The 12,533-nt window shown below is 37.5% G+C and overlaps 1 protein-coding gene, 1 non-coding gene and 1 pseudogene across 2 annotated transcripts in view; 2 read left to right on the top strand and 1 right to left on the bottom strand.

The window, feature by feature from the left end:
• Positions 1–382: 382 nt before the first annotated feature.
• LOC139009421 (thyroid receptor-interacting protein 11) overlaps positions 383–12,533 on the bottom strand; it is a 74,543-nt gene continuing 62,392 nt past the window's right edge. The window contains exons 17-21 of the mRNA XM_070413741.1: positions 11,419–11,500; positions 9,861–9,975; positions 9,347–9,463; positions 6,956–7,100; positions 383–3,755 (exon numbers count right to left, since the gene is read on the bottom strand). Coding sequence (XP_070269842.1) covers positions 3,535–3,755; positions 6,956–7,100; positions 9,347–9,463; positions 9,861–9,975; positions 11,419–11,500 — 680 coding nt within the window. The 3' untranslated portion in view covers positions 383–3,534. The remainder of the gene's footprint in view (positions 3,756–6,955; positions 7,101–9,346; positions 9,464–9,860; positions 9,976–11,418; positions 11,501–12,533) is intronic.
• LOC139001276 (small nucleolar RNA SNORA57) lies at positions 4,605–4,749 on the top strand. Its single transcript, XR_011469935.1, has one exon. It is a non-coding gene; the product is annotated as a small nucleolar RNA SNORA57 (small nucleolar RNA).
• LOC139001438 (small nucleolar RNA SNORA48) lies at positions 7,667–7,811 on the top strand (annotated as a pseudogene).

Here is a 12,533-nt window from a genome sequence, read left to right as displayed (position 1 = left end):
AAGAAGCCACCTCCCAACTTAAAAACCCATGTTCCTTCCAATGCTGCCATCACACGAACAGTTAAAATTATTCAAGTTCCACATCTAAGAAAAACGAAGACAGGATTGACTGATCATCTTGCAAAAACATGAAGGCCGGATGATGCATAATATCACCTCGGAACAGGCTGGCTAAAACCTCTCAGATCCTCTTTTCATGCGTTATCTTATGTTAAGCCTCTATGAACTGTTCGTACTTAACATTTCCAAGGCTCAAACACTATCCTCACAGCAGACATCCGGCGAGCACTTGAAGACATTAGCTTCAGTAGTTGATCAACGGCTGCTATAAACAACATGTGTAAGTCATTTCTCCCCCTTCTAAAGAAAAAGTCAGCAGCTGTTTGCTAAAAAATCTTTTTTTTTTTATTGTGGATGAAGACATCGCCAACTCACATATATCATTTTTATTTGGAGTATTTTTTTGCCTTGCAGCGCTCCTGAGAAATTCAGAAATGCATTGACTTTAGATCTATAAAACACAACCCAATACTATAGTTGGGTTGTAAATTTCCCCTATTTAGTTATTTCCCTAAAAATCAAGACAATTGATCAATTTTAAGTACAGAAACCTTAATAAGTTAAAAAGTAAACACTGGCAAATAATCACAAATGTCAGAACATTAAAAGTGTCTTTACTTTTTCCATAGGAATATATAAAATAAATATCAAGTATAACTGACTTGATATTTACAAAATTAAATTTTTGATGGAAGACGCTTTAAATACTTTGATATATGAAAAACTTCATTAGGTTTAAATCAAATTCAAATGCTCTAAGTCTGATACATAATAGCTCTAAGTATTCTCATCCCTCCCCTGTCCCTGAGGACACTTTTATATTTTCCACCTAATGATCAAATAAGTTATTTTGAAAGTGTTTTTCTCCCTTTTGATTAACAATTGAATGGTTAAAATAAGCTGGAGGTTTTATTTGGGGGGATATTTAATATTTTAAGTGGCTGGTTTTAAAGAATTAAATTCTTTCCCCAATTTTTTTTCTTTTAAATAAATAATGGCAGGAACTAAAATTCAAACAGCCATATGATACAGAATTGTACTAAATCAAATTCAATGTCTGGCTGGATTTTCTATTATAGTATTAGCAGTTGAAAACCATTAGGAATGTTGTGAAAAACTGTGGCAGCTAAAGCAAAATTCAACCACAAATCCTAGTAAGTTTGCAGAGAAGTAAACAGTAAAATTACTGTCATTAAACGACTGCAGTAAATTATTGTTAGAAATGTCCTACTGCTGACATTAGAATTATATGCTTCCTCATTGTATGGCTGGTTACTAAGAAGATTCCTTGAGCAGATGGTTCATCTCTGACACAACTTAGTTTCAGGAAAGTAGATGAGTTATGTCTGGTTTAGATCAACAAACACTTAGTATGCATACCAGGCAGCTATAGTTTCAATGATGATACAACTGAAACATTAGGTACTACAGCTTCAGTTCAAGGTCACATAATTAAACAGCAGCCATGTGAGGTCATGCTATATGCCCATAATAGCTTTCAAACTTATGTTAAACTATGGGGTGAAGGGAGATAGGCTGTTTTGAATAGGGGAGGAAATACTTAAAATGTCATGAAAGGCATTTAAAATATGATGACATGCTACTTAAATACCCACTACTTAAATTTTAATTCTCAAATTATAAGAGAAAAACTCTATGCATTTTCTATTTCTTCAAAATGAAGGATCATGTGTCTTTTCTTTTTTTTTAACTTAGAAATTTTTATTTCAGATGCTCTACACTGAAATGAAACTTCAATGGCAAGCAGCAAATAATTTAAGCTGGTCAGTGAAAGTATCTTTGAAAGGATCCCAAGGGTAATAATTTTATAAGAGAAATAATGGGCAAAACAGACAGGAGGCAGTTTGGCAGTTCTAATATAGAACTGGATGACCACTTCCTTTAAGCACACTAAATAAAGAATGGCAATATAAATAAGTTAGCTAAGGAGACAGGACGTTGTGAAGCAGCAATGTCTCAGTGACTGAATTCCTCAGAAAAACCAGTTTCACCCATCAACACATAAAGACTTCCAATCTTCTAAATACAGTAGAAAGTATACAGTTAATCACAGCAAAATTTACAAATGATCAAATTTAGCCCTGGCTGGAGCCAGAACTATTTACATATTTGGATCAATATCATTTCCACCTTTCCTTGTTATATAGATGTTTCTATTTTAAAGGCATAGTGAAATTTACAAAATTTGCAAGAAATGTCTTTAAATATACAACTTCAACAACTAATACAAACATGAACATCCTGATTAAGTTCCAAGCCAGGATTTTTTTATGATAGGTTTATAAAAAATTAAAGAAATACTCCCTTATTCTTAAGTTCCAAACACCGGATGCTGGTGTTGCTGAAGTAATTCCACTGCCCTCGGTGACCGTGAGGATGCGAGTGGACAATTCCTGGACTAAACATGCCTGTCACATGGACATCTCAGACAGAGGAAGGAGGGGCCGTATTTAGTGATATTGCTCATTATAGTTCCGTAAATGCAGCTGTACGATTTAACACTTACATGAAAGTTGTATGTATAGGTGTGAAAAAACAAGTAGTTTTAAGATGATAACTTTAAAAAGATATCTTAGCTCTTAAAACCAAATCATATGCCCATAGTATGCACTTGACAACAAAAAGAGAAAGGCTGACACACGCAATAATTTGGATAGATTTCGAAGGGCATTGCACTCAGTGAAAAAGTCAACCTCAAAAAGGTTACATCCTATGGGATTCCATTTACATAGCACATTACAGAAACGGGAGAAGAGTGAGTGGTTGCCAGAAATTCAGGGAGGGGCTAAAGAAGGAGGTGGTGGCTGTGACTGTAAAAAGGGCAGCACGAGGGGTTCTTGATGTATCTGTTCCGTAGTGGTGGTCACATGGGTTTACACATGTGATAAAGCTGCATAGAACAAAATACACACACATTCCACCTCAGGACACATGTCCTCCCAGGGGCAACCTTGTTCTTGTCCTGTCTACACAAAATCCTCTATAAAGATGATTAATATACACTTCAGGTCAATTTTCTGCACTATGCAGATAAGCCACAGTTATTATTTCTTCTTCCTTTTCTTTTTCTTTTTTGGGTAAATCTCATGATTATCTTTAAAAGACAACCACATGTCTCAACTAGCCTAAATTAACTTGAAAATCAGAGAAAGAAATTAAAACCTGATATATAGCTACTTTTATTTTACTTACTCCCATAAGTTAAGATTAAAAAATCAAATGTTTCTAGCCTGAATTAGGTTGAATCAGAGAAGGAAAAAAAATATATAGCAAACACTTCCTCCTGTGACACCTGCAATTTCTAAAAACAATAAGAATATTTTTATTAAATTCAGAGAAAGTACAACTGCAAACAAATACATGACTTTTTCCAAAAGGCCACTTCGTGATAAAGTACATACATTTAGTGTTTCTCTAAAGTGCTGTGCATGTCGTCTCTGGCTTGAGAGTCATCTATTGATTCAAAAGGTCCTTCAGCACAACCCCGGCACTGTTGTCAGGCGACACTGGCAAAGGCGTAAACGTGGGCAGCACGTCTGAAATGGGTTTCAAAAGGAGGTGCCCAGGCCCTCCAGGCCCAAGGCCAGCCGGGTTCATGAGAGGCACGGCCGCAGAGCGGGGAGCCAAGAACGGACTCACATCTGTTCTTCTCCCAGACCTGGGTTCTGTCGTATCTAAATGACAAGATGTGAATTACTTAGTCTCCTATATGTTATTTCATCAGCACTATACAAGTGTTTTAGGTTCCAAGATCTGGCCCCTAAATAAATTTAATTCACATGCTGCTGGGTTCCGGATCCGATACGCAGGGTCTATGAAATATACTAGAAGAAGGACAGAGAAAGAAATGGGAGAAAGGAAACGGGACAGAAGGATATTTGAATGTGTAACTAATACTTCATTACACACATTAATGTTGTCGTTTTATATTTAAATACAAGTTACATAACTGATAAACTTAATTTACTACTGAAGGGGAACAAAGTTTTGCCCCTTAGGACATTGATTTTTAAGGGGCAATTAAGACTCAGAAAGGAACTTTGAGCCTCCCCTTCCCTGCCTAGGAGATGCGGAGGGAGAGATGGACTGTGGCAGGGACCCTCCGGAAGCTGGCCTCCGCGCCCACCTGGACTGTGTGTGGTAAACAGGAGGACTTGGGGCAGGGCCTGTTAGCTAGATGCCCACCATGTCCCAATGTATCTGGTCGCTGAGCCAGGATTTCCCTGCACGGGCGCTCTGCTCTTCCTCAACTACCTGCCCATTCTCACTTCTGAAATCTCAGAACCCTCCGGTCCCCGCTTTCTCTGTTGTCCAAAATTTCATATATATCCAATGCTGCCTGTCTTTGGAATTCTCATGTATGTGAGCCCCTTTCCCATGCATATATATTAAAAATTTGATTTTCTCCTCTTATTTTGTCTGTTGATTTATTAGTTCAGACAGAAGAACTTAGAAGGTGGGAGGAAAGTATTTTTTTAGCTCCCACACTACAACAAATCCAGGATCAAAGACTAAACTTTAATCCTGCGAATCCTAGAGCAATCAGAACATCAGGGGCCCCCGTAATGTACGGAGGCAGAGGGAGAGGGCTCCGGCCCCCTCGGCGTCATGTCTTCGGTGCCGACGGTTGCCAGTCCGCCGGTTCTATACTCAAGCGCCGGGACACGGGTAATAAAAAAAAAATTTTTAAAAAAAACACATCAGGGGCTTTTGGGTCTAATCCAGCCGTGGGCAAACTATGGCCCGCAGGCCGGATCCGGCCCGTTTGAAATGAATAAAACTAAAAAAAAAAAAAAAAGACCATACCCTTTTATGTAATGATGTTTACTTTGAATTTATATTAGTTCACACAAACACTCCATCCATGCTTTTGTTCCGGCCCTCCGGTCCAGTTTAAGAACCCATTGTGGCCCTCGAGTCAAAAAGTTTGCCCTGGTATAATCAGTACAAATCGAACTGACGCAGGACTTGTAACTGAATGGAGGAGAGCAGGAAAGAGGGAGGAGGGGGAAGAGACTGAGGGGAGAAGGGGTAAAAGAGAGGGAGACCTGCCATAATGAATTTTGGAATCCTCTTTATGATGTTACAACCTAGTGTAACAAGAAAAAGTATTTTTAGTACAGTCTACATCTATTAAAATTAAGACTTTTCACTAAATTTAGCAGCCAAAACTTTTATCTAAACAACAATTTTACCACTTCCTCTTTCTATAAAAGTTGAGGAAAATATAACTTTGTCTAAATGACTAAGCAAGTTTTTAAATTTTCAAAATATAAATTATTTAATATCTTATTCAAAATTTAGTATCTGACATGTGATATGATTATAACATACTAGAGCAGTGGTTCTCAACCTTCTGGCCCTTTAAATACAGTTCCTCATGTTGTGACCCAACCATAAAATTATTGTCGTTGCTACTTCATAACTGTCATGTTCCTACTGTTATGAATCGTAATGTAAATATCTGATATACAGGATGGTCTTAGGCGACCCCTGTGAAAGGGTCGTTCAACCGCCAAAGGGGTCTCGACCCACAGATTGAGAACCGCTGTACTAGAGGATCATTGCACGAAATTCGTGCACAAGGGGGTTGGGGGGGGGTGGGAGGGGGTGTCCCTCAGCCCGGCCTACACCCTCTCGCAATCCAGGACCCTCGGGGATGTCCAACTGCCTGATCGCCCCTAACCACTCTGCCTGCCTACCTCATCGCCCCTAACGCCTCTGCCTGACTGCCTGATTGCCCCTAACTGCCTCTGCCTTGGCCCCCGCCGCTGCGGCTTCGTCCGGAAGGACATCCAGAATGACATTTGGAAGGTAGTTCGGCTGTCCAGTCTAATTAGCACATTACCCTTTTATTAGTATAGATATGTACCTTTACAGTTCCACTAGCAAACATGTTAGTTTGTATTAAAATATAAAAATTTCAGGGGAAAAAAGGGACCTTACAGTAAATAATCTTTTTGTAGTTTAAAGGTTATATTTAAATTTCAACTCAAGAAATTATCCATGCTAATATAGGGGATATGGATATAAATAAAACCCTTATAAACTAGTGAAATAAAAAATTACGTACACAGCCCTGGCCACTTTGGCTAGGTGGTTAGAGTGTCAGCCAATGAACCAACGAATTGCGGGTTCAATTCCTGGTCAAGGGCACATACCTCAGTTGTGGGCTCTATCCCTGGGCCCTGCAGGAGGCAACCAATTGATGTCTCTCTCTCCACCCTGCCCCCTTCTTCCCTTCCATTCTCTCTGAAAATGAATGGGAAAAATATCCTCGGGCAAGGATTAAAAATATACACACACACACATACACACACCTACTGTGGTACAACCAAACTACTTGCTTCTAGGCACATCTTTCAACATATAAGAATGCTTCCTATCATTCTTGGATATTTAAGCCAGTTTATTAAACTACTCTTATAAATATTATTAATATACCAAGGTTGGGGTATTGAGTATAACAGATTTTCACAGGGGAAAAAAAAATCTTTCTCTAACTATAAACTACACTTCTCTGATTAGAAATAAGTACCATGAGTGAGAAAGGAAAACAGGTGCCCAAACAAAGGCTTACCATTTAATCACCTCTTCCAAGAAGAATAATTCAAAGTGGCTTATACAGAGAGAAAACAATGACACCAATAAACAAAGAAAAAAATATTACATATTTTTAAAATTAATCTAAACCAATTAAATATCAGGTTACCACAGAATGTATGAAACCAAAATATAATGTCTTATTGGAATTTTAGAAGTCACTGCACATTTTCAAAAACATTAAAAATTTAGTTAATATCACTGTAAAACATAATCAAAACTTAAACATTTCATTTCTTAAATTGTTGAATAAATAAATATCTGGTTTTACCTTTAAAACTTTCCGGTACACTTATATCTAGTTTTCTCCTTCTTGGTGAGTCTAGTGGTTTCATATCGTGAACAGAAAGCTTTGGTGGTGGAATAGATGGATGAGATTCTGTTTCTAGAAATTTAACAAAAAGTTCTGAAAAAGACTAAGAAAAAAATATTTCAGTCATATTAGGCAGATATTAAAATTGTATTCACTACAGAAAATATACCAGGTATTCTAATTAAATATTAAAAACTAATCATGTCATCTGAATCATCTATCTATATATATAAAAGCCTAAGCGACCAGCCGGCCAGCTGGCCAGCCGGTAGCTATGATGTGCAATGACCACCAGGGGGCAGACACTCAATGCAGGAGCTGCTGAGCAACAGCAACTTTGCAGAGTGCCCTCTTGCACTCCAGGACCCCTCGGGGGGATGTCCGACTGCCGGTTTTGGCCCGATCCCCGCAGGCCAGGCCGCGGGACCCCACCTGCCAGAGGGACCCCGCTCACTCCGCAGATGCCCTTTGAGCCCCGGCATCGCCCCAAGTGCAGCTGGCCAGGGAGGGACTGCGGGAGGTTGGCTATGGGGCGTGTCTGGCCTGTCTCACACAGTCATGCCCTGCCGGCCACTTTCTAATTAATTTCCTTTCAATGTGCACAAATCCGTGCACTGGACCTCTAGTTTCTTTATAAGCTTTATGAATAATTAAAATGCTAGCACTTTAACCCCCTGGCAATGGGCAAGGAGACACCTGATTGGTGGTGTTGCTCTTATATCAATCAGGGGCAAGGCAGATGTACAGTCCTTAGTTCATTCTAGCTTGATGCCTGTATCGGTGGCCAGACCTGTTTTATGCCTGAGACACATAAAATTATAATTCCTAGGTCTTGGAGGGGAAGAGATCAGAAAAACTGGTCTGATAATAAGTAGATTATTAATATTAACTGAGGCTTAGGAGGGGATGTAGTTTTAAAATGTTTGTGGAGACATTGTTGTGATTACTCTAGTAACTTCCAGATAACAGTAAATAGATAGTTCTAGCACAACTCCATTAAGAGTGAACATGTCACCTAACAGTTTTTGTGGCAGTTGTGCAAATGGATATATGTCATTCTGCACATAAAACTGGATGCTATGAGAATAATAAGTGGATCACTACTGACTTAGTGAAAGTTGGGTGAGGGTCTAGTATGGTAATATTGTAATTATTTCAGAGGGCAGTTACTGTGAATCATGTATTCTCAGGAGCCAGAAAGTGTTCAAATCCTGAGTCTCTGCCATTTAACTGTCAGTGTAGTCTTAGATGCATTTAACCTGCCTGTTTCTCACCTCAAAAGTGAGTTCTAGTGATGGTGCATATAAGTTGTTGGGAAAAATAAAACATGAGAAGTACTTAAAATGGGGCCTGGCATTTGTAGCCAATAATATGTATGAGCAATTATCTTTTCCTGGGTTCAGGAAAAAAAAAAAAGTGCTAGCACTTCAGTGACAGAGGTATCAAGTAAAAACTTTAACATAATAATTTTTGATGACAACACTTCACAAACCTATGGTTAGAATTAGCCACTTAGATTTCTTAAATCATTTTAATAACTGTTTACATACACATGAAAATTTGTATTGACAGAAAACAAATATTAAACTCATTCTTCTAAAGTAACACACAATCAATGAATATAGCAAAAGCTCACCAGTAACTTTATTAGATTAAAATAATGTAGTGCAGACCTTTCCTTTAAACTTTAGGCCATCCCACTTTAAACAGGGTTTTATCTTTATCGAGTTGTGGGTAGATCACCTATCCTCAGTTTCCTCTTCATTAAAAAAATAAAATAGAGAAATAAACTCCACATTCTAACTCACAGTGCTACTCAATTCAATCAGCCTACTACATAACAGGCACTATTTTCCCTGTTTATTAACTATCTGCCTTCTCCAACCAGAGGAAGTTCGTTGAGGGAGGCACTGTATCTGGTTTGCTGCTGCATCCCCAATGCTTAGAACAGCTGGGTACACAGCAGGTGCTCAATAAGTACTCACTGGCTTCATGACCAGGTAGATACATATATGCATAAAAGAAAGCTTCCATCTTAAGAATCTCATAATATAGTAGTAAGACAAATGACTGTGTGCTTATAGCATTATGATCAAATACAAATAAAGGAATAATACTTTGAAAAATAAAAGTACTATATAAGTAATAAAAAATAAAACCTATATGCAATAAACTTATTAAACCTGGCTTATTATCCTTAAGCTAGTTACATCTCTGGATCTGTTTCTATAACTTCAAAATAAAATGACTGTATAAAATCACCTAAAAGAGAAATCTGATTCTTGCCAATGAATGTGATGTACTATCATTTGACTACTCATATTCAGCAAAAATAAAATCAGCTCTTACACTATTAAACACAGATTGCTGATGTGGTCTCAGAGGTGTGTTGGGGACACTTTTTGATCCTCCTCCAAGCCACCCAGTCATCCATCTGGTAACTCCGCCCTGATCTTCATTCAACAACTGAAAAATTATTTTAAAACAGAAAAGTGTTATCAGTACAAGAAAAGAAAAAATAAGAACCATATTTCAAGTCCAATTCTTAGCAAATGTTTCTTAGTGAGAGAAGCTACAAATACAATGAAATGTCCTCCCAAACACTATCTTGGATAAAAGTTGAGGACTATCAAAATTTCAGCATTCTGATAAGAGGGGTGGTGTATAAGTTACAAAATATTTAAACTGATATACAAATTGCACAAGTCCACTCCTTCACTATAGCATGAAATTATTCCATTTCCAAATTATTGAAAAAATTGTATTCAGGAAAAGTTATATAATATACAGTAAAATAAAATTTTATCTGATGCCACTACTTTAGTTATACGTGTATTCAGAATGGCTTTTATTATTCAGTTACCTGCTCCATATCCTCTCTTTTGATACCCAGAATGCTTCCCATTAATCGTAACACTTCATGTCGCTGGTTCTTTGGTGTATGGAAATGTCCAATGAAGAGGTTTCTCATTAGGATTCTATGAAAACAAAGGCAGAAACAGCTCAAGTTTACTCACAGTGGTTCTCAACCTTCCTAATGCCATGACCCTTTAATACAGTTCCTCATGTTGTGGTGACCCTCAACCATAAAATTATTTTTGCTGCTACTTCATAACTGTAATTCTGCTACTGTTATGAATCGTAATGTAAATATCTGATATGCTATATGTGTTTTCCAATGGTCGCAACCCACAGGTTGAGAACCGCTGCACAAGCTCTCCCAATATTTAGTGTACCGAAATAATAAATACGTGTTAAACATACAAATATTTAATTAGACTTAAACAATACTTAATTATAAAGAACACTAAGCATATTTTAAAGGAGCATTTAAAAATTTTTGATGTGTCTAATTAAGAATATTTCAGCCAAAACCAATTTGGCTCAGTGGATAGAGCGTCGGCCTGCGGACTGAAGGGTCCCGGGTTCGATTCCGGTCAAGGGCATGTACCTGGGTTGCGGGCACATCCCCAGTAGGAGATGTGCAGGAGGCAGCTGATCGATGTTTCTCTCTCATCGATGTTTCTAACTCTCTATCTCTCTCCCTTCCTCTCTGTAAAAACTCAATAAAATATATTAAAAAAAAAAAGAATATTTCAAACAACCCAAAACGTATACCCAGAAAACATCACTTATTATAATGATTTACTACATATACACTTAGATTTCAGATCTAATACATTTGAGCAAAATATGTTCATTTAAGAACAGTACAAAGAGCAAAAAAGCCCTGACTGGTGTGGCTCAGGGTGTCGTCCCATGCACTAAAAGATTGTACGGGACGATTCTTGGTCGGGGCATATGCTCAGGTTTCGGGCTCGATCCCCAGGAGAGGGTGTGCAGGAGGCAGCCATCAATGTTTCTCTTTCTCTCTTCCTCTCCCTTCCTCTCTTTAAAATTCAATTTAAAAAACTTAAAAAAAAAAAAGAATGGTAAGAATAAACTTTTTATTTTCTAGTTATGGTACTGTTTTAACTTTTCCATATAGTTTTAAGAAAAAGAATTTGAGCTGGAAAAATCTATTTAAAAGCCAAGAGAAGTCCAGTAAGCATGGCTCAGTGGTTGAGCCTATGAACCAGGAAGTCATGGTTTGATTCCTGGTCAGAGCACATGTCCGAGTTATACTCTCAATCCCCAGTGAGGGGCATGCAGGAGGCAGCTGATTGATGTTTCGCATTGATATTTCTATCTCTCTCTCCTTCTCCCTCAAATCAATAAAAACATATTCTAAGAAAAATAAATAACAGCCGAAAGAAGAGAAGCTATTCTACTATCTCATTAAAACTACCTATATCTCATCACTGTATAAAAAAAAGAAAAGATTTTTTTAAAAACCTAATTACATATAAATATCTACATGTAGACATTTTACCTAAAAGTAGTCTTCATAAAATACATAAAAGTAAAAAGGCAGAACATACTTGTCTACTTTTCCTTCTGTGCTGTTGACTAAGTTCATCAATTTCTTTTGTACATCATCCAGCATTTCTTGTCGGAGCTCATCTGTTTTAAAACATGTGAATAAATATAGTCATTAACTGATTAAAACAAACTGGGTGAATATGTTATGAGATTTAAGACATCTTTGCTGTGAATTCTGAATATATGTACTTATTCTAATTAAGAATATTCAATTACTTTCATTTCATCTCTTCTTTGGTTTAGTGGACTAGGTTTGCTGGTACAGAATCTACCTGGAAGCTAGGGTATGCATTTATTCACACGGTTTACCCCCAATAAAGTAATCAATTCTTTAGCAGAAAATATAAAAATCAAAGAAAAATATTTTCCTTCGCTTCAGAAGCTTAACAGCAAAGAAGAGATTTTCTCCACTGCTTCCTCGCAGGAAACGTTTCCAGAGCCCTCATTAATGGGAAGAAATGGAAAGGACAATTTTAGACTTTCCTTTTTCCATTTTCCTGGCTAGACTCTGCTTTTCGTGAGCTAAGAAAAGTATCTAACACAACTAAGACCACAGCTCGGGATGTAGCTGATAGGGCAAATTCTAGAGCTAAAAAATTGCAAAATACAATTCATATCACTGATTCTAACATACTAATCAAGATACTAAAATTTATGACTGACTCAGAAGGATGTTTGGACTCTTTTATTTTCAAATTCTTTTTTTAAAAGCAAGCAGAATCTGTAAAATGTTGGTGGAATAGTTCGAATTTGAGCAGGATTAAAAGCAAAGTCTAGAATTTCAACAGGAAACAATACTCTGTTCATAAATCCAAGCATGCTAGAGGGCCAAGAATTCCTAGACTAAGGAACTCTCAGCCAAACCCATGGAGTTTACACCTATTACCTCAGAAATGAAGAGTTTGAGCTGAAGGAGCTGCTTATTAACCTCAAGCTACATTACACATTTCATCCTGAAAGAAATGAAGACTGCTTTGCCACAGAGCTCCATTTTTCAAATTAAGAAACACATCCACACACTACACTCTGACCTCTTTCCACAAACCTACTCTTTGAGTTATGCTGCATTTTCCTAGTAGTAGCTGGATACAAGTTCCCTTATCAGAGATATGAC

The sequence above is a fragment of the Myotis yumanensis genome, unplaced genomic scaffold (genome assembly GCF_028538775.1).
Source record: "Myotis yumanensis isolate MYYU_CA2020_CCGP unplaced genomic scaffold, mMyoYum1.0.hap1 SCAF_1, whole genome shotgun sequence".
NCBI lineage: Eukaryota > Metazoa > Chordata > Mammalia > Chiroptera > Vespertilionidae > Myotis > Myotis yumanensis.
The sequence above is the reverse complement of the archived record's forward strand: the minus strand, read 5'-3'. Positions and strand labels throughout refer to the sequence as shown.